This window comes from Lipophrys pholis (assembly GCF_963383615.2).
Source record: "Lipophrys pholis genome assembly, chromosome: 17".
NCBI classification, from domain to species: domain Eukaryota; kingdom Metazoa; phylum Chordata; class Actinopteri; order Blenniiformes; family Blenniidae; genus Lipophrys; species Lipophrys pholis.
In genome coordinates this window covers 87,383-109,909 of record NC_137643.1, presented here as the reverse complement: position 1 = coordinate 109,909, position 22,527 = coordinate 87,383, and the positions used below count along the sequence as shown (strand labels likewise).

The 22,527-nt window shown below is 43.6% G+C and overlaps 1 protein-coding gene across 1 annotated transcript in view; it reads left to right on the top strand.

The window, feature by feature from the left end:
• The window catches only part of pkib (protein kinase (cAMP-dependent, catalytic) inhibitor beta), a 38,708-nt gene extending 20,050 nt beyond the window's left edge, over window positions 1–18,658 (top strand). The window contains exons 3-4 of the mRNA XM_080485197.1: window positions 13,181–13,332; window positions 17,079–18,658. Of these exons, the coding sequence (XP_080341323.1) occupies window positions 13,181–13,332; window positions 17,079–17,161 (235 nt within the window). The 3' untranslated portion in view covers window positions 17,162–18,658. The remainder of the gene's footprint in view (window positions 1–13,180; window positions 13,333–17,078) is intronic.
• The last annotated feature ends 3,869 nt before the right edge of the window (window positions 18,659–22,527 follow it).

Here is a 22,527-nt window from a genome sequence, read left to right as displayed (position 1 = left end):
GACCGACGACTCTCCCCCCCTCAGAGAGGCTGACGACTCTCCCCCCCTCAGAGAGACTGACGACTCTCCCCCCTCAGAGAGGCTGACGACTCTCCCCCCTCAGAGAGACTGACGACTGATGACTCTCCCCCCTCAGAGAGACTGACGACTGACGACCCCCCCCCCTCAGAGAGACCGACGACTCTCCCCCCTCAGAGAGACCGACGACTCTCCCCCCTCAGAGAGACTGACGACTCTCCCCCCTCAGAGAGACTGACGACTGACGACCCCCCCCCCTCAGAGAGACCGACGACTCTCCCCCCTCAGAGAGACTGACGACTCTCCCCCCTCAGAGAGACCGACGACTCTCCCCCCTCAGAGAGACTGAAGACTCTCCCCCCTCAGAGAGACCGACGACTCTCCCCCCTCAGAGAGACCGACGACTCTCCCCCCTCAGAGAGACTCTCCTCGGTGCAAATTACAACACAGTGACGCTCCGCAGAGACGGAAAAAAAAAAGATACCGGTACCAGCCAGGCCCAGTATAGTATTGTTTTAAAGGCGCCAGTACTGCGATACCAATACAGTACCGGTATACCGAACAACCCTAGTATGAACCCTCAGTTCATTTTTGAAGATAGCGGCACTTTTTGCTGTAGCTTTTATACTTCAAAGGCGCAGTTGTACTAACACACTCAAGCTCTTCCATCTGCATTCATTTTCCCATATTTCTACTGGTGTCTGAGAAGCTTCCATGTACAAACCAACAGATCAGTACCACTCATTGTCATAGAGATTAGAATCAAGTAACAAATGGTGTCTTTCTTAATACAACTATCAATGGTAATGGTTATCATTGGCTTGTTTGTTCTTCTCTTTCTAGTATTTGGCCAGTGTGTTGATTTCAACTAATTCCCTCTGGTGAATTGAATGAAAATATAAACAGTAAAATTTACACCATGTATTTGTTTTCTTGCGTAAATAATCTCTCACCACCAACTAAGACCCTGTTTACATAGCAATGTTTTCACATGAAAATGGAAAACTCGTCATGTTCCAGGTGTCTGTTTACCGGACAATGGTGCTCGGAACCACTGAAAAGGCAACTTTGTCTAACCGACTCCAAAGGTTGAACTTTCCAAAAGCACTCATATTCTGTCTCTGTAAAGATGGGGCAAAATGCAACTGTCGCGAATTTCTGTTTGTGTGTATGTGCACCACAGCCATAGTAAATAGTTTGTCTGCACATGCTCAGTAGATGGGCATTAACAACAATGGCGGGCTCCAGAGTGTCATGACACCCAGTCCATCTTCTCCTGGGACTTGGTAGTTTTATAGTTGACAGTCAAGTATTAACAGTCCAACTTGGTCTGTCCCTACGATTGTTCGTGTCTTTGTCATTATTTATATTTAGAGTGTGTGTGTGTGTGTGTGTGTGTGTGTGTGTGTGTGTGTGTGTGTGTGTGTGTGTGTGTGTGTGTGTGTGTGTGTGTGTGTGTGTGTGTGTGTGTGTGTGTGTGTGTGTGTGTGTGTGTGTGTGTGTGTGTGTGTCATGGCCTGGCTGCTCGCTGCATCGTTCTCAAAACGTTACAGCTTCAACACCAAACTATTCTGAAACAAAAACAGAAAACGTTGAAAAGTATTTTAAATGGGTCTTTACCATTAAGACACTAAGAAAGCTGTCATTTCTACCCAACCATCACTTTTGTTCCCAGAATGCTCTGTGGTACAGTTTACCCGATACAGTAAGCTAACTTTTGATTGGTTGACTGGTGTTCAGTTATCTCAGTCGGGAGTCAACTCAAAGTCCAATCATTGGGTTGTGGTTGAATGGTTGATTCAAGCCATGATTTGAAGTATCTATAGCTGTAAATACTCATTATCAATTAGTCTGTCCTTTGAGTTACTATCATAAAAGATCAAAGGAAGACAATAAATCATCACTTCTGGAAAGAAATAGTCCGAAATTGGTTTCACTCTTAATAATCAACTCATCAAACTAGTTGCTGATTAATTTTAGCTGAACTGGCTAAATGAATGATTAACTGGATGTTTTAGAAGTGGAACACACGGCTTATATTACTGCATTTTAATGTTCTTTGCTCTGTGCACTCACCAGATTTTGGTCTGAAGTGTTATTGATGATGTCATTGATTGCACATCATCTTAGAGAGACTAATTATGTTGTTTGTTTAACATAGATATTGTTGTTATGTCACCATTTAAAACCCTTAACGTTATAGTACAATAAAGAAGACGCATTTGTGCTTTACATGATTTAAAAACAGTGCAAACATACAATAGATAATTAAGAAACACACACACACACACACACACACACACACACACACACACACACACACACACACACACACACACACACACACACACACACACACAGTGGTATGGAGACATGGCAGGACACTGAGGACTTAAGATGAGGAAAGGACACATTTGGGGACCGTCCACATTGGGAGTGGCACAGCCTCTACCCACAGGGGGCGCTGCCCCACAGATCCCCCCAGCCCGAGCAGACCGGCGAGTCCCACAACGTGAAGACGGGGGACCAACCAGGTTCTCGGGACGGGGGAACCCACGGGAACGCCCCTCCAGCAGGGAACCTGGCCACCACCAGTGTAGCGCCCCCTGAGAGGAACCACTGGAGAGAAAAGATTCAGTTAACAACCTAATGAAAGTCGATCAATAGATAAAGTAGATAAAAGTAGATGAATAAATAGGTAATACACATATCTGCATATATCCACATTTAAAAATCAGTTAAAAAGTCTGATTAAAAAGGTGAGTTTTTAAGCTTTTTTTAAAAACTTCAAAGGTCTCTGCAGCCCCGAGGCTCCCCGGCAGGCTGTTCCACAGACGGGGGCCATAGGAGCTGAATGCAGCCTCCCCGGGGGTCTTGGTCCTGGTTTGAGGCACAATTAAAAGGCCGTCGCCGGAGGACCTCAGGGCCCGTGAGGGTCGATATGATAAAAGTAGGCCAGATAAATAGGAGGGTGCAAAACCATTAAGACACTTAAAAACTAATCAAAGAACCTTAAAATCGACCCTGAAGCCAACATAGATGCAGTTTCAATGATTGTCGGGGAAAATGAAGTAAAAACCAAATCCACGCATGTGTGGTTCTAATGCTGTGCCAACGCTGTTAACCTCATTTGTTCCTTGGATTTAGAAATAACACCAGAGTTACTACTTTGGGATTTAATCTAGTTAGTCATGCATGTTAATGTTTTCAGCAGAATTTACAACAAACACACAGGCTAGTTCACTCTACCAGTTTTCTTTTTCAGTTTTTACTAACACCAGCCTGCCAACTGCGATTTGATTCTCTCAAAGACTCTAGAGATACTCGGGTTTCAGTCTAAAGTCCACATTAGTGCTCACACTAATGTACATGCAGTATATTCAGATAGTACATATCTGCAAAACAGTATAACAATATGATGAAAACATTTATGAGTGATAAATAACTTCATTAACACACCCAACATACCTTTTAATACTTCTTGCAATCGATTAGTTTTGTAATTAGATTTCTTTGATTGTAAAGATTTTTTTTTCCATTTCTGTGTGTACAATAATAAAAGAGCCCACTGTAAATACAGCCAGCAGCAGTATTTGGAGCTTCTAAAGCAGATATCTATAGTGTCCGAGCTTCAGGGGTGTCCCCAAAGACCTCTGAGGATTTAGACTAGTTGTAGACTGGTTTTAGACAAGTTTGTTGACTGGGTTTAAGCGAATTGGGGACTGGGTTCAGACTAGTTTATTGACTACAATACCGTCTGCAAAAATCTTTATTTTCATTGTCTTCTTGTGTTTAAAACTCATTTTAATAGACATATTTAATAGGCATATCATTCCTCATTGAAGTCACATATTGTGTGAAATCAATTTTCTCCAAGCTGAAATTGGTATTTCAAACTAAATCTTGATTTTGAGACACTGTCGGACAGACCTTGACAACTCGTCTACTAACAGAATCTCCATCGAAAGCAACGTATCTACTAAAGAAGAGCTTGCTCTGTATTCTGTATTTTTTTCCTTCTGTAAGGGAAACATGAAAGCAAACAGCCTCAGTTAGAAGCGGCGCTGTGCAGATCAGCGGGAAAGATGTGGCGAGATCTGCCCGGGATGTTTGTGAGATCTGAAGGCAGGCTGTGATCGCACTGTCTCATTAGATCAGTCTCACCTCTCAGCTCTTCTCTCCTTCCCTCTCTCTTTCTTTACTTGTGCTGCTCGGGAAGTTCGGGGGGGAAAAAACCTAAACCAAAACAAAAAACCCAGTGCAGCTATTTTGAAAAACCAACCGCTGAAGCAAAAGCTGCTTCGCCTACAGCTCTTCAGCATATGCATGAACTTCTGTGCACCTGTTAATGGAAACCATCCCTTCACCGCCATCCTTCTCACGCTGCATATTTCTGTTTTTCTAACGCATGTCGTCAGTGTGATTTTCCAGCATATTCCCCCTAACTTGGCCATCGTTAGTATAGAGAAACGCCTGGCGAATGCAGGACAAAGTGACTGCTCCCTCCTTGGCTCCCCTCCTCCACGATATAGCTGCCTTTATAACAATGGTGCAGTTTCCATGGCAGCTAGAGCATATTAAGCTTTAGGATAACGGTGGGGGAAAAGAAGAGCAGGAAGAGAAGGACGGGCAGTAATCACAGGCTAGGAGGGACTAAAAATAGTGAGGGGACTTAATCCCAGGCATTATTTATTCATCTTAAACTTCTCGGATCTGCGCTGGCTGTGTAAACATGATTTCTCCTTGTGTTTTGTGACCTGAACTCCCACAATGTCTCTCTGACTGATTCATACATTTATGGAGCAGCAAGAGGAGACCGTCTGCATGGACATACAGTGGTTGTTCTCTCTGAGGATGTTTGGTAAATTTCCTTTTGGATTAATCTTTGACTTCATCTTCATTGCAGCACACAGAACAGTCGCAGTGACACGCAGCTGAGATTTTATTATACGGCTCTTAAAATGGTGCCACAAATCAACAGGAACTGGATTCAATCATTTCCAGATTATGTGTTTATGTACACTCATGTACAGACTTTAAAATATGTCAGTAGTCTTGGCTTTGTTGGACCAATGAGATGCCCAACAGACTTTGGACTCGGTTTTAAAGCCAAAGTATTGACTGTGGATCCAGTGTGGTATTGTATAGAGCCATCTCAATATGGAAGATGCTAAACAGCACATTGACCCTCTCGATGGGAAACTTGAGTATAAAAAAACCCACCAAAACACAACAATCGACCAACATAAAGTATTATGCACAGTCTGCAGGAAGGAGTTTTCTTTTCTCCGAAGCACTTCCAGCTTAAAATACCACATTAACATAAAGCAATAAGCAAATGCGACGCATCAGCTCTCCTCTTGGACAACGTCAACAAGTTAGTCAGTCTTGGCAGCTGGCTGAAGGAGTAACAGAGCTGCAGTAATGTGAATAAATGTTCAAGTAGAAGTTTTTTGTTAACATGAACTATTACAGATGTTTAATAAACATATTAAGAGCAGATATATTCTCTTCTTTTTTGAGTGTGTTTGCTCATGCAGAATGAAACGCGTTGAATATAGATTAAAAAAGAATGATATTTAATTGTGATAAATCAAAATTAACCCACAGCAACCTTGTTACTGTTCTGGTTTATAATTGTAATTGTTTAACAGCACTAATTAAAATGTTATTTGGGTAGGCAAAGGTTGTACATTTAGATATTTGTTGTGTTAAGTCATGTGTGACAATATTGTGATAATATCATGTATGTAATTATTGTAGTTATGGGTTCCAAAACATTTGCATGTGTTATTGCTGTTAACAGTGATGCACTAATTTCTGATTACAACCTTTGTTACTGATGGGAGTGGCAGACTTGAGTTAAATTTCCATTTCAAAAAGCTTGAAATGGAAAGGCTGCTGGTTTGAATTCCTTGACATTGCGGAAGGTAAGACCTGCCTCTTGTGTCTACCTTCGTTTGGTTCAAAAGGTGTAAATGTCACTGCCTTCATACTTCCATCCATCCTACATGTTGGAATGAACATTCATGCTTTGGCAATCAATCCCCAAGTTGTGTTGTGTTGTGTTGAGCTGAGCTGAGCTGAGCTGAGCTGTGTTGTGTTGTGTTGTGTTGTGTTGTTCTGAGCTGAGCTGAGCTGAGCTGTGTTGTGTTGTGTTGTGTTGTGCTGAGCTGAGCTGTGTTGTGTTGTGTTGTGTTGTTCTGAGCTGTCTAACCCGAATCAGACTCTCAGCTATCTTGGAAACATATTTGTTTAATGTAAAAACAGCGTTCAAGTTTGACATAAACCTTGACAATAACACTCAAACTGAAGGAAAAAGTAGAAAATCTGAGTAGAAAAGTCCATTTTAATTTCAAATGAAAGCTTTAGTATCACTTGTTTCACAGAAATGACATATTGTGTTTAAGTAGGTGGTTTGTACAAAAGCCCATGCATAAAACTACTTTCAGGAATGAACTATTTTGTTGTTTGTTTTGTTTGACTTGAACAATGTGTTCTTGTACTGTTGGACTCTTTTGGATGTCCTATAAAAAGGACCGTAACTTTGAGGTCGTATGGTGCTCCTTATTAAAACTAATTCCTGCTTTAACCTGGAGAGTCATTTAATTAATGTGGAGCAGGCAAGGAGCTCAGATCATTTCAGTTTATTGTAGATGGACCAGCATCACGAGAGCTGCTGACGGATGGAAAACTGACTTTTGCAGAAATACACAGCTCACAAGAAGTTAGAGATATTTGGGTTTGGGGCAAAATTTCAGGATGAAAATAAAATACCTTTACCTTTTACTTTTAGTAAAACCTTTACGAGTGGACTTAATGTGACTGTCTCTAAACTTTTGAATGCACATGTCCAACTGTTCATTGAGCTTAGCCAAATATGCCTCACTTTCTGTGAGTATTCATCCATCCATCCATCCATCCATCCATTTTCTTATGCTTATCTGGGGCCGGGTCGAGGAGGCAGAAGTCTAAGCAGGGAAGCCCAGGCTTCCCTCGCCCCAGACACGTCCTCCAGCTCTTCTGGTGGGACCCCAAGTCATTCCCAGGCCAGCCGAGAGACATAGTCTCTCCAGCGTGTCCGAGGTCTACCCCAAAAGCCTCCTACCGGAGGGACATGCCCGGAACACCTCCCGAGGGAGATGTCCGGGGGACATCCCAAACAGATGCCCGAGCCTCAGCTGGCTCCTCTGGATGTGGAGGAGCAGCGGCTCTACTCCGAGCTCCTCCCTGGTGACTGAGCTCCTCACCCTATCTCTAAGGGGGCGCCCAGCCTCCCTACGGAGGAAACTCATTTCAGCCGCTTGGATCCAGGATCTCCTTCTTTCAGTCATGACCCAAAGCTCATGACCATAGGTGAGGGGAGGAAGGAAGATGGAGCGGTAAATCCAGAGCCTCGCCTTTTGGCTTAGCTCCTTCTTCACCACGACGGACCGATACAGCGACCGCATAACTGCAGACGCTGCACCGATCTGCCTGTCAATCTCACGCTCCATCTTCCCCCCACTCCTGAACAAGACCCCGAGATACTTGAACTCCTCCACCTGGTACAAGGGCTCTCCACCCACCTGAAGGGGGCAAGCCACCTCTTTCCGGTCGAGAACCATGGCCTCGGATTTAGAGGTGCTGATCCTCATCCCAGTTGCTTCACCCTCGGCTGCTAACCGCACCAGTGCACGCTGAAGGTCCAGGTTTGATGAAGCCAACAGCACCACATCATCTGCAAAAAGCAGAGACGAGAGCCTGTGGTCAGCAAACCGGACCACCTCCGCTCCCTGGCTGGGCCTAGAAATTCTGTCCATAAATGTTATGAACAGAACCGATGACAAAGGACAGCCCTGCCGGAGGCCAGTGTGCACTGGGAACAGGTCCGACTTACTGCCGGCAATGCGAACCAAACTCCTGCTCCAGGCGTCCAGGGACCGGACAGTCCTTAGCAAAGGGTTCTGGACTCGGACACGGTCGAACACCTTCTCCAGATCCACAAAACACATGTGGACTGGTTGGCCCTCGAGCACCCGGTGGAGAGTATAGAGCTGGTCCAGTGTTCCACAACCAGGACGAAAACCGCATTGTTCCTAATGGATCCGAGGTTCGACTAACGGCCGGAGCCTCCTCTCCAGTACCCTAGAATAGATTTTCCCGGGGAGGCTGAGGAGTGTGATCCCCCTGTATTTGGAACACACCGACCGATCCCCCTTCTTAAAAAGAGGGACCACCACCCCGGTCTGCCACTCCAGAGGCACTGTCCCCGACTGCCACGCAATGTTGCAGAGACGTGTCAGCCAGGACCGTCCCTGCACATCCAGAGACTTAAGGAACTCTGTGCAGTTCTCATCTACTCCCGGTGCCTTGCCACCGAGGAGCTTAGCAACTAGCTTGGGTAATGGACGAGTCCACCTCTGAGAACCCAGCTTCTGCTTCCTCAGCGGAAGACGTGATGGTGGGATTGAGGAGGTCCTCGAAGTATTCCTTCCAAAAACTGCTTCTACCTCCTGAGGCGCCGGGCGGAAAATTGTAGTGTTTTCTGGATTTTGTTTTGTGCTTTCAGAATGTTTTTTGAGAATTTATTTATTTTTTCTTCAGGATTTTGTTTTGTGTTTTCTGGATTTTTTGAGTGTGTTTTCTGGATTGTCTAATGTTTTGCAATTCCAACACACACACACACACACGCCTTTTTTATCACATCACTTCTAATTTTGGGCTCATACATCGTGTAAATTAAAAACGCAGCATCACAAGACATTACTATTTTTAATAATATCAGAGATTTTTCTCATGTTTTTAACTGAAGGTCATATTTATTCTCATCAAAATTTGGAAAATTCTTGAAATTTCTTAATTGATGTGTTGTGAGAGAGGAAAAAAATACAGAATAATCAACATTTCAATAATATTTTCTTTTTAGAGGGCATCATAAACTTGTCCCTTTTCATTTATCTTATTGCATGTATACACAGTCATAAACTTCTGTTCATGATCTAAAAGTTGATACTAATGCCGAGGTAGCGTTTAGTCTTGGAATACGCTTTGCTTCAACATCCTTTCCACATAACAACAGGGACAATATGTTGGAGTCTGTTGCCTAGATGCATAACGTCCATGATATTGCACTCCCCACATCTTTAGCCATGCTTGTTCTCTTCTCTTGTGCTGTGACGCTCGAGAGCCTCAATTCAGACTCTGAAGTTGTTTGCTGAGGACTCCTTAAACCTGCATTGTCACTATAGAGTATAGCTTCCTGGAAAAAGACAGCATCTTCTGAAAGCACCCTCTCTTGGATCCCGGCACCGGCTTTAGCTGACTGGAGACAATGGCCGCTGTGCATCCGCAGGCTAAATTAGCCTCCGACACTGGACGTGTCTCTGGGTGCTCTGGGTTTTCAGAAGTGTAGCACATCTGCTCTGTTGAACACCAACAGAAACACATGGGGGAAAGTGCTGCTCTTTGTCATTTGCACATTTCCAACGGAGGGGATGTGGGAGGGTGATTCTTGCTGCATGATTATTTATACAGTCGCCCCACAAGATAGAGGATGTTGCGAGTACATGCTGTGTCATTTGCTGTCAAATTATAGAGGTTACCATGTTTAGAAAATAGCAATTTGCGGCTTTGATGAACTCTGTTTTAAATACAGAGATGTGATTTTCTTTTTCAGTTTTATGAAGATAGCGTGATTGTTTTGGTTTTCTCTTCTTCAACCGGGTATTTTTGGACGCCGGACGCAAACATCCTTGGACCTCTGGCAAGACTTTTCCCTGCACCGCCTCATTGCATAACGTGCCTGCTGCTTGTTGTGAACCAGCACCGACATTGTAGTATCTAGGCCAACTTTCTTGACAGGATAATCTCATCTAAACTGTTGTTGGATTATTGGCTAAAATAAACCTGTGCACATAATAGGTCACTGCCTGTCCAGTGTTTAATCCTGCGGCTTAATGAAAGTTACCAGATGTTCTAATTAGCAGCGGTTTTCTAAGGCTGTCATTGACACTGATACTTCAGGATGGATGGGACTAAAAGCTAACGGCTGGCACTGATGTAATGCTCACATCACTTTAAAGGTGCATAAACACATCAGCTTCCACTAAACCTTTGGAGTCTCACCACTGGACACATCATAAGCGTGAGACCTGACGTCAACTAAAGGTCAATGCAACTCTATAAGTCGAGTATATCAGACAATCAATCATTCCAATAATCAGTAGCTCAGACTGACGGAAACTTTAGGGCCTGACTGCCGAAAGTGAGCAGTCTATTCCTATGCCCCATCCATCCTTTCTGCAGATCTCGTATGGCTGTTGCATGTTGGCCCAGGCACATCGTTTGACTATTTCTGCATCTTAAATGGCTTAAATACAAACAAAAAAAACTAGTATCGTCAGCTCTAATGGTTCTCTACGAAGCTGAGAATGTTTGTCCAAGTCCAGGCAGCTTGTAGTTGAATGCTATTAGTTTGTTTGTGGGCAAGGCTTAGCCAAAGGTCAATCGGATAAGAGAGAGATGGACAACAATGTAGATAGACAGCATCCAGCAGGTGGCGGTAATGCCAGTCTGCCAGTCTATGGATGCAACTGCTGTTAAACCCAAAAGAAGAAGAAGAACTAGTGGCCTCACATGCATGTGTTTGAAGCATCTCAGGTGCGATTAGTAAATGTTATCAAGATTTCTCTGATCCAGAAATATTGAATTGATGCTGTTTCCAGTCAATCATTGTCATGTAAACAAGGCTTAGTCTGTTAACTTCAGAGGGTCTTCGCCCGATTTCAGGAGGCTTGGACGGTTTTAGATGTAATAATGAATGACTTCTTTTTTTTGTGCTTCGCTTTGGGGCTTTGTAATGGCTAAAATCCGAAAACGGTTTGGTGATACTTTGGGAAAGTTAATGAGATTCAGCTCTGTTTGGTCCTCTTCTAGTACTCGTCAAAGCTTCGACCTATACTGTATCAGAGTTCATCATTGTCTTGTAATAGGAATCCTCTGGACTACTGCATATTTTTGGTCCGTCTGAAACTGATTAGGCTCCAGGTGTCAAATTTCAGAGCAGCAAATTTCCATCTTATAGGTTTTTGGGGTTTATTTGAACCTTCTCTTTTTTTTCAAAAACAACTTTTACACTTTTGACAGACTTTAAAGACTCCTCTATCTCCCTGAGTGATCCGGAGACACAACGCCACTTGAATCCACAGCCTTGTTTAAATATTGCGGCCTTGAAACTTGCGTTGTTTATTTATTCATTTTTATTTGCCATAAAGCAGCTTACCTCTTCCTCTGAGAACAAAGCTTGATGTATTGAATTTACTTTTGTTCTGCCTCATCCTGCTTTGAATACATACCAGAGCGTTTAAGGCTTCGAGCGCTGTCCTGTCGGTGTACTTGAACTTTCTTTTATCTGACTCTGACCACTGACATTTTCACTTAGATCGGTTGCTAGGATCACAATGCTACTCAGCTGGTCACTTTACTCGAGCAGAGTCCTCCATATGCACCTGAGTTGAAGTTGAAAATTAACAGAAGAAATCTGATCTTGTGTCCGGGAAAGTTGATCTAATCTGATGCCTCCAGAACTACCATTGTTTCCTCTTACGTTATGTTTTAACCTTTTGTTGTAGGTTTGCATAGGAATATTGTATAAGGCTGAGAATGTAGAACTTCATGTTATGACATATAATTATTGTTGTATTAAAAACATTTATAACAAATAACAATTAAGTAAAATCAACTTAAATACAATAATATGCCCATTTATACTGTATATCTTCCCCAACACACTCCTGGGGATTGGCATCATTCTTCGGCCAAGTATCATGATGATAGCTGAGCAGCAAACATTTGGACATGAATAAATCAATGCTGCATTAATTATTAGTGTTTTACTGTTTCTGTGTTTACTGCGCAGTACATCCAAGGGTGCTGTAGAGAGAAAAATACACGCAGGCTTTGTAAAACCACTACTCCCACTGTCAAAGGTCCCTCTAACCCAAACAAAGAAGTTTGTTGCGTTTCATCTCCCTGCTTGTAGCATTCACTTCTAATGGCAGGTTGTGTGAAAGCATCCAAAGATATTTGGTAAAAGCTGTGGGCTGTGATGTGCTGCAGCAGCACTCCAGGCTAACAGATGGTCAACCTGTGGCCCTTTCACTGAGGCTCTCGTTTGTGTGTACACAAAGTGTGAGTGCGTTTGTCGCTGTCAGCGTGCATCAAGGCGGATGTCAAGTCTGTGTTGAAGGAGAGTGGCGATGGGTTTGGTTATTTAAAGCAAGTGGGAGAGAAAGACGGGGGGGGGCGCTTAGAGTTGTATATGTTTACCTGCCAGTGGTGGTGGTGCTTATATTTTTTCTGTATTGTTGCCATAGCAACAGTAGTCCCGCTGTATTTGTGTGTGCAAGACAAGGGATGTAATTCTGCCTGTCACCACCGTAGCCTAGAGCTGACTCCCCAGCTGCTGGTTGCCATGAGACCAGACAGACACATCCTCCACTTCACTGATAATTCTTTTCTCTCGGTGCTCCGACCGCCAAACGTTCTGAGAAATGTCTCCATACACGGCCAAATGTTTAGCGTGGAATGTCTCATCAGTAACTTAATGAGTAAGACTGTTTAATCGTGATGGCTGACGACAGAGGAACTGGGACAGAATAAGGTTCCAGCAGCCGATGATAGGGATCAATTGTGGTGCCCGAGGCATCGCCTGCTCTAAAGTTTTCCAACATCAGATTTAAAAATGTCAAATAAAACCATAATAAGACACTTTTTAGAATCTCCGGCTCTTACTGTAATGGTAAGCACTCAAGCCTCATTACAATAAAGTCTTGTCTGGGTCAGGCCTTTCTGTATCCAATATGCATGCTCTCCCAAGATGTGCATTTATTCTGGGTACGTTGGTTTCCTGCAACAACCCACTTAAGGCTAATTCAGGTTAATTTGTGACTCTAAATTGTGGACACCTTTCAAAATAATCATGTATGACTTAATAAACATTTCAGGTGAAAATGTTTTTGCGTTTTTGTTTTAGAATAGTTTTATTCATGAAATGTGAAGGAAATTCAAGCTTGTCATGAAGGAGAATCACCTTCAATCTTTAAATGTGTCTCTGTCAAGCATCATTTTGATAGATGGACAACTCGAACGCTGCTCTGTGTCCATGGTTTTTCTCGTCCAGGGTTCCTGCGATGACCGAGGTGGAGCCCGTGTTGGACTTTGCCTCCTCAGGGCGCTCGGGGAGGAGAAATGCCCTCCCCGACATCTTGGGCTCTCCGGCAGGCGTTAACCCCGGCGATCTGCCTCTGAAGCTGGCTGAACTGTCCCTCAAAGGTAAAGACAGCAGACGTGTTATTTCTTTTTTTTTAGACTTTCATGTACAAAACATTTGTTTCTTGTTTGTCCAATATGAGGATGCTTCACTCCCAACGTAAACCTATCCCACTCATCATGCTGCTGCCTTGGGGAGTTTGTAAACTTGGCAATGAAACTCGGTCTCTCAGAGCCTGGCTCTGGTCCAGTTGTGGCAAAGACTTTGAGGGTAAAGACTTGGGGAAAGTTGTTATCTTTTTTTTTTGTCTGAGGAGTTCGAACTGCCAAAACCAACCAGAGTCATTCATCTACACTCTGCTGGGAGTGTGGCTACCAGCAATGCCAGATTTAGGGCACTGAGCATTTTTGGCTGCGTAGGAAGGAAACAAGTGATCGTCCTGCTAAATTAAACATTGTCGTGCAAATTCTCTGTCAGGTTGCGATTTTGGTTTTGGTCTTGGAACGCTTACCATTTGCAGGCTGTTTTCTTTCACATTATATATTGTATAGCTGATTGGTATTATCAATTTAAATATGATTTGTGTCCATTTTGAATTGTTTTATTAATCTGAATCTTTGGAATCTCTCAGGATTTATATTGTCCCAAATGCATGTATCATTAAGTGCTTGTAATTTGACACCATTTATTTATTTATGTGATTTTGGTGGGTGCTGGCCTCTGCCAGGGCTGCGCCTTGTCACCCCTTTTGTTCATGATCTTCACAGACAGGGTGTCGAGGCGCAGTCGGGTGTAGGAGGGCGTCATGTGGGGCGGCCGGAGGGTGACCTCTCCGATCTTTGCGAATGGCATTGTCCTTCCGGCATCGCATAAGGACCTTCAGCGTTCACTGGAATGGTTCACTGCTGAGTGTGAAGTGGTTGGGAAGCAGATCAGCACCTCCAAATCTGAGTCCATGGTTCTCTCACAGAAAATTATGGCATGCCCTCTCCAGGTAGGGGGGGTGGAGCTTCCCCAGGTGGAGGAGTTTAAGTATCTCAGGGTCTTATTCACAAGTGATGTGAGGAGGGATGGTGAGATCGGCCACAGGTTCAGACAGGTGGCTGCAGTAATGCAGTCACTGTACCAGACCATTGTGGGTGAAGAGGAGCTCAGCTATAAAGCAAAGCACTCTGTTTATCTGTCGGTCTACATCCCCTTCCTCACCTATGGTCACGAACTTTGGGCCATGACCGAAAGATTGAGATTGTGGGTGCAAGCGGCCGAAATTAGTTTTCTCTGCAGGCAGGAGGCGTTACTCTTAGTGACAGAGTGACAAAGTGAGGAGTTCAGCCATCAGGAGAGACTCATAGTCGAGCCACCGCTCCTCCACATTGAGAGGAGCCAGTTGAGGTAGTTCAGGCATCTGATCACGACGCCCCCTGGTGGCCTCCCTCTAGAGGTCTACCAGGGACGTCCAACTGGGAGGAGGCCCCGAGGTTGGCCCAGAACTCGCTGGAGAGATTATATCTCTGGCTTGGCCTGGGAGCGTCTTGGGGTTGTAACCCCAGAAGAGCTGGAGGAAGTTGCGGGGGACAGGGATGCCTGGACTTCTCTGCTTTCTGTACTGCCGCCACCACCACCCCTAGTGGACTAAGCAGGAAAGAAGATGGATGGATGGAATTTAACACCAGCCTAATTAAACTCAATTATGCAAGGATGCTAGATAAAGACAACACCTTTCCCAATAAGTTTTTTTTAAGGGGAATTTATAAGTAATTACCACAACTACGCAGATTGTCACAGACCTCAAACAAAGGCTTCTCACAGATTAATCAGAACTAAAGTTTAAAATGGTTAACTAATCATAATCTGATCATCGACATGGGGAGAATAAAGAAGATACTGAACAGACTGTAACTGATGACCCACAGGTCTGGAGATGGTAGACGCAGACAAGTGAGGCAGAGCCAACAACAATCAGAACGGGGGCACAGAGGGATATGACACTGATATAGGCAGGGAATGTGGAACCAGATAAAGTTAGATAATTGAAACCAGAAAACAATGAAATTTAAGGACAACAGGAAATATAAAGCATGTACACGGAAACAATTTACAAAACCAACCAGCAGCATGAAACAAGTGACTAAATGGCCATTTTCCTCGCCTCTAAATGACTGTTGAGAGGTTTTACTGAAGCCTCGTTTACACAGCGTTTCAAGAGAAAATGCACAGTTTTTGCTTTTTTGTTTCCAAAAAGTTTTGCGTTTACATGCAAGCATTTTCAAAATTGTCCGTTTACACAGAAACTGTTGAAATGCTGAAAACAATGTTGTTAGGATGCCAGGCCACAAGTTGCCACTGTCATTTCGTAATGAAACCACACACATATGCATGCAGAAAACAATATGATATAAACATTAACTATGGCGAATACGCAGGCATTCGTATGGACAGACAATGATGTTGGATTGATATTACAGTGACTTTCAACTATAAAACAACCAAGTCCCAGGAGAATATGGACTGGGAGTTTTGACACTGGAGGCAAACATGTTGTTCATACTCCATAAGAACAATAAGAAAGTACCCTAACACTAGCCCCAACCCTAAATTACAGGGTCCTGCTGAAAAAGATGACACCATTGTCTTCAGCAAGCTCCCTCTGGCCCAAGTAATTTTGTTTGACTGTGCCAACTGTCCAGACCAAAGTCCCTCAGTCTGAAAACTCTTGTGTGATTGGTCAGATTTTGCTTGTTTACCTCCGCATTCCGCCACAAGGCCATGACAGGGAATGTGTGTTTTGGATTTACGCACTGCTGTTTGTGGTGCACACACGTTCCAGCTTGCTAATGACTATATCAGTCATATTTTAATCATGTTTAGCATGTCACCCTGCTACTGTATGAGCCCCGGAGCTCATGAACATGTCGGAAAGTGGAGTTACGTGATGCACTTGAACACATCACTCAGAGCTGTCGGCTCCTGCAGTTAGAACCAGACCAACATGGCGACTCGGACACAAACTTTCTCTTTTACTACCGAAACAGTTTAGTGAAATGTATTCCTGAAAACATTTGAAGCAAGGCATAAGCTGTGTAGTTGAAAAGTTTAAACGCCGCTTCACAGAAGTGTACCTGCTGTGAGAGGGCGTGTCCTGCTGTGAGGGGGCGTGTCCTGCTATGAGAGGGCGTGTCCTGCTGTGAGGGGGCGTGTCCTGCTGTGAGAGGGCGTGTCCTGCTGTGAGGGGGCGTAGCTTGCAAGTTCGACAGCTTCTTCTCAGAGTAAAAACTCTCCTGCTGAACAAGCATTTTATTTTTCAGCAGCTGGCTGATGTCACAGCCGAAGTTTTCTTCCTGTACATATGGGAGTATGCGGGAGAATGCAGTATGCATAGTCCATATGCTCAAGCATGTGCAGAAGAACTATTTTCTACGGTTGTGGTGCGCATGGGCAGTAGCAGCATTTCAGAGAAGTTGCAATTTCTGTTTTCACTTGAAAATGTTGTCATGTAAACTGATCTTGAGTGGCTCCAGTCATGGCTCAGGGTCACCTGCGGCAGGTGACCTAATTAGTTGTAAACTGTTTTTTTGAGTTTTTCTATTAGTTTGAGCTCATATTTCCATTGAAAGGGTCAAATGTGTCCATTTCAACATGTGCATGTTTTAATTTAATGATATTTTTTTAACTTTTTGGGGAATTCAGTTAGTATTTTGCTAGTTTTTCTTTGAAGGTGTTTTTCTATTGCTCTGTGTGTATATCTCCTCATATCACAACTATAATGGTGACTTTTTCGGGGGGGGTGGGGGGGTTGTTCTGTGTGCAGATGGTCCAGGAGGGGCCCAGTCGCCCACAGCGGAGGAGCCTCCGGCGCCACCGGAGAGCGTGGAAGGCAAAGAGGGCTCTTAGGGACTTGTTTATTTGCCTCCCCGGAGACGCTGCAGTGGTGACCTGAGAGGTGGGAATGAGTGGCAAGTTGGAGGGCGACCTGTGGGGAGAATGAGTGACAAGCTGCGTGGAGTCGGCCTGTTTATGAAACAGCTGAAAAGCCACACGGAGAGTGACGGACAGACTCCCTGAGGACAGCCGCCGCGAGCTGAGGACTGTTTGGCACGTCAGGCGTCAGCAGTGAGCATGTGTGTGATTTACACACACTCACCTCGGACACTACACCCAGAATCTAAAGGACCAAGAGAGATTGTGTACCGTACACTACTATTTTTGTATGATTTATTTAAAACTGAAGAAAAACTGTAATTTCTTGCAATTCCTGCTGCTTTTTGTTGTCCTGTGATGTGTATTATTTTATGTTTTCATTTTTTTTTAACTTGTCAGGCTTCATTTACACTGTGTACAATCTCCTTTCAAATCAGATCTGCACAACAACTGTACAGTTTCTACCCTACAGCTACATGCAGGGAATCCGTCCACTCTTTATACTCTGTCTGGATGTTACAAGGTGGACTTGAACCAAAGTGGACATCTCAAGACATTCCTCGAGACGATAGTTTCACACTGCCAACAATGCACACACTGCTACATTGAAACACTTAGAAAAGTCTAAGATTCCCCGTTTAGGGCTGCTTTTACACGTCTCCTCATTTTCCAAACCTCTGAAAATGTGCCTAGTGGCAGTTTACAATCGTGTGTTGTGTTCTTTCTCTGTGAAGTACTGTTATTCCCACTTCCCTTGGGCTACTTGATATTTGCTCACTTTTGCCAGGAGGTATTGTCTTTATCTGCTTGGACTGGGAAGGAAAAGCAAACATAGCTTATCTGAGAAAACATCCACCGAAACTTTAATTTTTTACATCATATGCCCTCTTTCCCGGGCGTGGTGGAGTCACTACTACGTGTCGAAAACGGCGGCACCATGCTCGCCTTCTGCAAGTCTGTTTTCGCACTCATCGACACATACGCAGAGCTGTGAACTTTTTGTAGAGCGAGAAGCCACAGCGAGAGTCCGAAGCTTTGTCAGCCAGCCACTCACCGCTTCTGTGTATATATATAAAAACTATCGTAGTAGAATCCATGTATGACATACATGCTGCCTAGGCTGTGTTTGCATACTGTACCCACAAGGAAATGATGTTTCTTGTATCTGTCTCTATTTGACGAAGTGTTGGCTGTGTCTCTATGTGGATGCATTTCACAAAATCCAATGAGGGGGGGATCCGGTGTCCCGTCGTCTGAGCTCTGGTCTCTACTCTGTACTGCTACAAAATACTCATGAGGAAGGTTTCCGAAGCTATTCCATCCACGTTTTTTAACGATGAATAGGAGTTGTATTTTGTCCTGATCTCTCGAGTGGTGCATATATTTTATTTAGCTGGATCGAATCCTTTATGTTGATTCTATCTGGTGGTGGAAATTGCCATATTAAAAACCCACGAGCTTTACATATACCATGCTGTGTTGAGTGGTCTCATTGATATGCATACTTTTGGTTCTTGACCTTTACGTCTTGTCAGTATCTTGGAAATGAGGCTAATGACATACAAGGAGCAGCAGGACCAAGTCAATCCACTGTCGGCTCCGCACTGCAATCACAGCTTTCTAAAAGTATAAGCTTTTGAAGTGAACTGCTAGTAATGTTCCTAAATATAATTTAAGTGCAGTAATGTAAAAGAAAAAAACCTTGAGAAAAGAATTATATTGAGTTATCGAGTTTTCCGTTTTGAATTATGTGATACTCAAATTATTTGTATATAAAGGAAGCAGCAGGAGAAATAAATGGTGGCAGGTCAGGAAAAGGAGAAAGGTGAGTTGGCCAAAAGGTAAGAAGAGTGTACCAAGAGAGTTACCACAGAATATGGTTTCATTGAAACAATGGACAAAATTAGACTCGACTATAAAACTACCAAGTCGCAGGAGAATCTGTTCTGGGAGTCATGATTCTCTGGAGGAAAACATTGTTGTCATTGTCCATCTACTTGGACATGTGCAGAAGAAGCAGTGTTTCAGAATAGCTCCGTTTTCTGTCATCTTAATTTGAAGTGCACAAAAAAATGCATTATGTGGTATTTATCTTTTTTTTTCTACAACTTTTTTACAGATTGTGTTCGTAAGCCTTTATGCTTGTATTAGCCGTCTGGTTGTTTCCATTGCTTCTGTTGTGATTATTATGTCCGCTAGATGTCAGCCTGGATCCTGGAAATAGTTAGAGCTCACAATGTTATGAAACCTGACAGAACTGACCTGAAACCACTCAAATGTAAAGAGTGCCCCTAGTGGTCAGGGCTTTCAGGTATTTACAGGACAAGATGATGAATTTAAAGTGATTTCTGCAGTTGTTAATATGTTGCTCATTAGCGAACACCAACCAATCTCCAATGCTGCTCAATTCAAATACGCAACATGAGCCAACTCAGACAAGCAAATATATCTGTGATGAATATTTAAAGATGAAGAAGCTGTAATCTCTGTGGTAGTTGGGCGGCGATTGGTGCACAGGCTTTGTTAAGCTTTCCGCACATTAAATATCAATGTGTTCCTTTAAGCATGACATGCTTGTGTCCACCGAATCAGCCATCTGTGAAGACAGTAAGAACACACAATGAGAGAGGAGACATTCCCTCTACATCCTGTTTATCGGCCTCCTGTTACGTAATCCAGTAGTTCCTGTGGGCGTGCAGCAGATGGAGACATCAGCTCAATTATCATTCACCTCACATCACGCTGGGAATTCGACTGGAGCCTTTCTTTGTTATGTCTGGTACAAAGAAAATGGCTGAAATGCACAGTTTACCTCGAGCTCCAAAAGCAGAATGGTGAAAATGCATATAAGTGAAATTTAAATTTTCTGTCTCTATTTGACCTAATTGTGAACATGTTTGGCTTTTTTGTTGAGGAGGGTAATTACCATAGGGTTATAACCCATTGTTGTCTAGATGGTAGTGCTGGTTTTTGAGGGAACTAGTTCAAGTTTAATGTGCTTCATGTGTGATCCTTCAGTCTGAGTCGTCTCCCAGCATGCACGCTGACACTCGAGGGTTAGGGTTAGGGTTAGAACAGAACATATGCATTTGTTTGTGCTGTGTAATCATGTAAGGCATCTTTGTGAAACACATACGATCGGCTCTGTGGCATTTACTTCCCAGCCGTTTAAAACATTGTTTTTGTTAACAACATGTCTGTTGGTTTCCACCTCTGTTCTCAGGCAACCTCTTCCCTCACCCAGACTGCTGCGACGTAACTAGTTGCTGGGTAACCAAGCTTGGGATCTTTTTTTTTTTTTCACCGTATGCAATAAGAAAACCAAGGAAGGTGAAGGACCGATTTGAAGGGGATGTTTGTACCTCTGAAAAAATGTAAATAAGTCAGATTGTTTCTAAATCCACACAACAGAAGAGCAGTGTGGAGGAAAACTCTCCATCTTCTTACATAATTGAACACAGTGGTACGAGCGGTCAGGTATTGCCGTTCCTCAAGGAAATTGTTGTGTCATTGCCTCGCGGAGATGCACCGCGGTTCCTCTTACAGAGACTGTGCCGTCAATCAAAGCTCAGTGAATGAAGAGCATGAAGCCTTTAAAGCACTTCGCCGCTCTCTTCTCTAACAATCTCCATCTCTCAGCGCACAGCCACCACCCTGTGACCGGGCCGAAGAGAGACACTGAAACACAGATAGAGAAGGGTGGCGGGAGATGATAAGACGAGCACTGGGGCCATGAAGACGTGGCTCACAGGGAGGATGCCAGGCAGGCAGCCCAGCGAGTCGAGGAGCCTACACGTGGAAGCCAACGTGCCATTTTCACCATGCAGGAGCCTGGTGGGAAAAGAGGGGAACAAAATAAGATGTAAGGCATGAGAGAGTGATGAAGAGACAGAGGAGGAGAAGAATTTGGAAATCACAGCAGTTATTATTCAGTAAAGCTCTAATCCAAGGCAATGCTGCATCTATTAGCATTAAAAAGCTCATCTCGTGCATGCTTGTATCGAGAGTTTTCTCACCCATTCTTTGCAGGTTTTAAACCTTTACAGGAGGGGTGTCAAACAGAAGGCCCGTGGGCCAAAACTGACCTGCAAGAGGCTCCAAACCAGCCTGCCAAACCAAGCAAATTGTGAAAATGTTGAAGAAAACATTGAATTTTTCATGAAGATTTTTTTAAGAGTAGCGGACACAACACTGGGATCTGAGCAAGATGAAGAAGAAAAGGAAGATGTATCTTCCACAGCACAGCCTGGTATTCCTGGTATATACTCTATCCAGATGGAGGATCTGCTTTTTGTGGACTCATTTTTTAGAGAATTAGTTGTTACTCAGATGCATCTCAGGCTCCATTTACACAACAACGTTCCAAGTGACTTGTCTGTTAAAGAAAAGTGTTGCGTTTACATGACAGTGACAGACACACTGACAACAATGTAGTTAGTATGCCAGGCTATTAGTGGGCGCTGTTGCTTTTTTTGTAAAGAATCCACACATGCATGTGTGCAGAGAACAGTATGCTATAAATGTTAACAAAATCGAAAGAACCTAACATTGGTATGGACAGATGGCGAGTTGGATGAAAATGACAATTTCCACCATGGGAGCACTGCTGTCTGCCGCCCCAAATGTGACAGAATTGTTGTGGTTGCACTCGTCTTCGTTGTCACGTAAACAGGGCCTTGATTGATAGTTTATGATGGTTTTATTTTCCTAACAATAAGGGACATTTACCCTTCAACTGTCAAGATACAAACCCTCTGCATGAGTCAATAAAACTAGCGGAATCGGTTCAGGAAAACATTTTAAAAAAAATGTAATATATAAAAATCACAAAGACTTCAAGGTAATTTTCATCGGTAATGTTATTACAACATTGATGTTTGATGAAGATTATGCACCAAAACAGCTTGTTGTAGTTTAGAGTTTGAAAAACTCATGTAACATGTAACTCCTCACACAGTGGTATCGTGGTTGGATCTCTTGACTCACAGCAAGGAAATCAAGGGTCCAACCCAGGCTGGGAGCTGACTGTGTGGAGTCTGCATGTTCTCCCTGAGCAGTTTAGCTTTCTCACACAATCCAAAGATATAGATGTAATGTAGAGTCACCATATTTTAATGTTTAAAATTTTAATGCTCAGTGGAAGAGTCTGTCGTCCAATAATGGGAGGGTTGGCGGTTCAAATCCCACTCTATCCAAGTCATTGTCGTTGTGTCCTTGGGCAAGGCACTTTACCCACATTGCCTTGTATGAACGTGTATGAATGGTGCATGAATGTTGGTGGTGCTCGGAGGGGCCGTTGGCGCAAAATGGCAGCCAGGCCTCCGTCAGCAGCCCCAGGG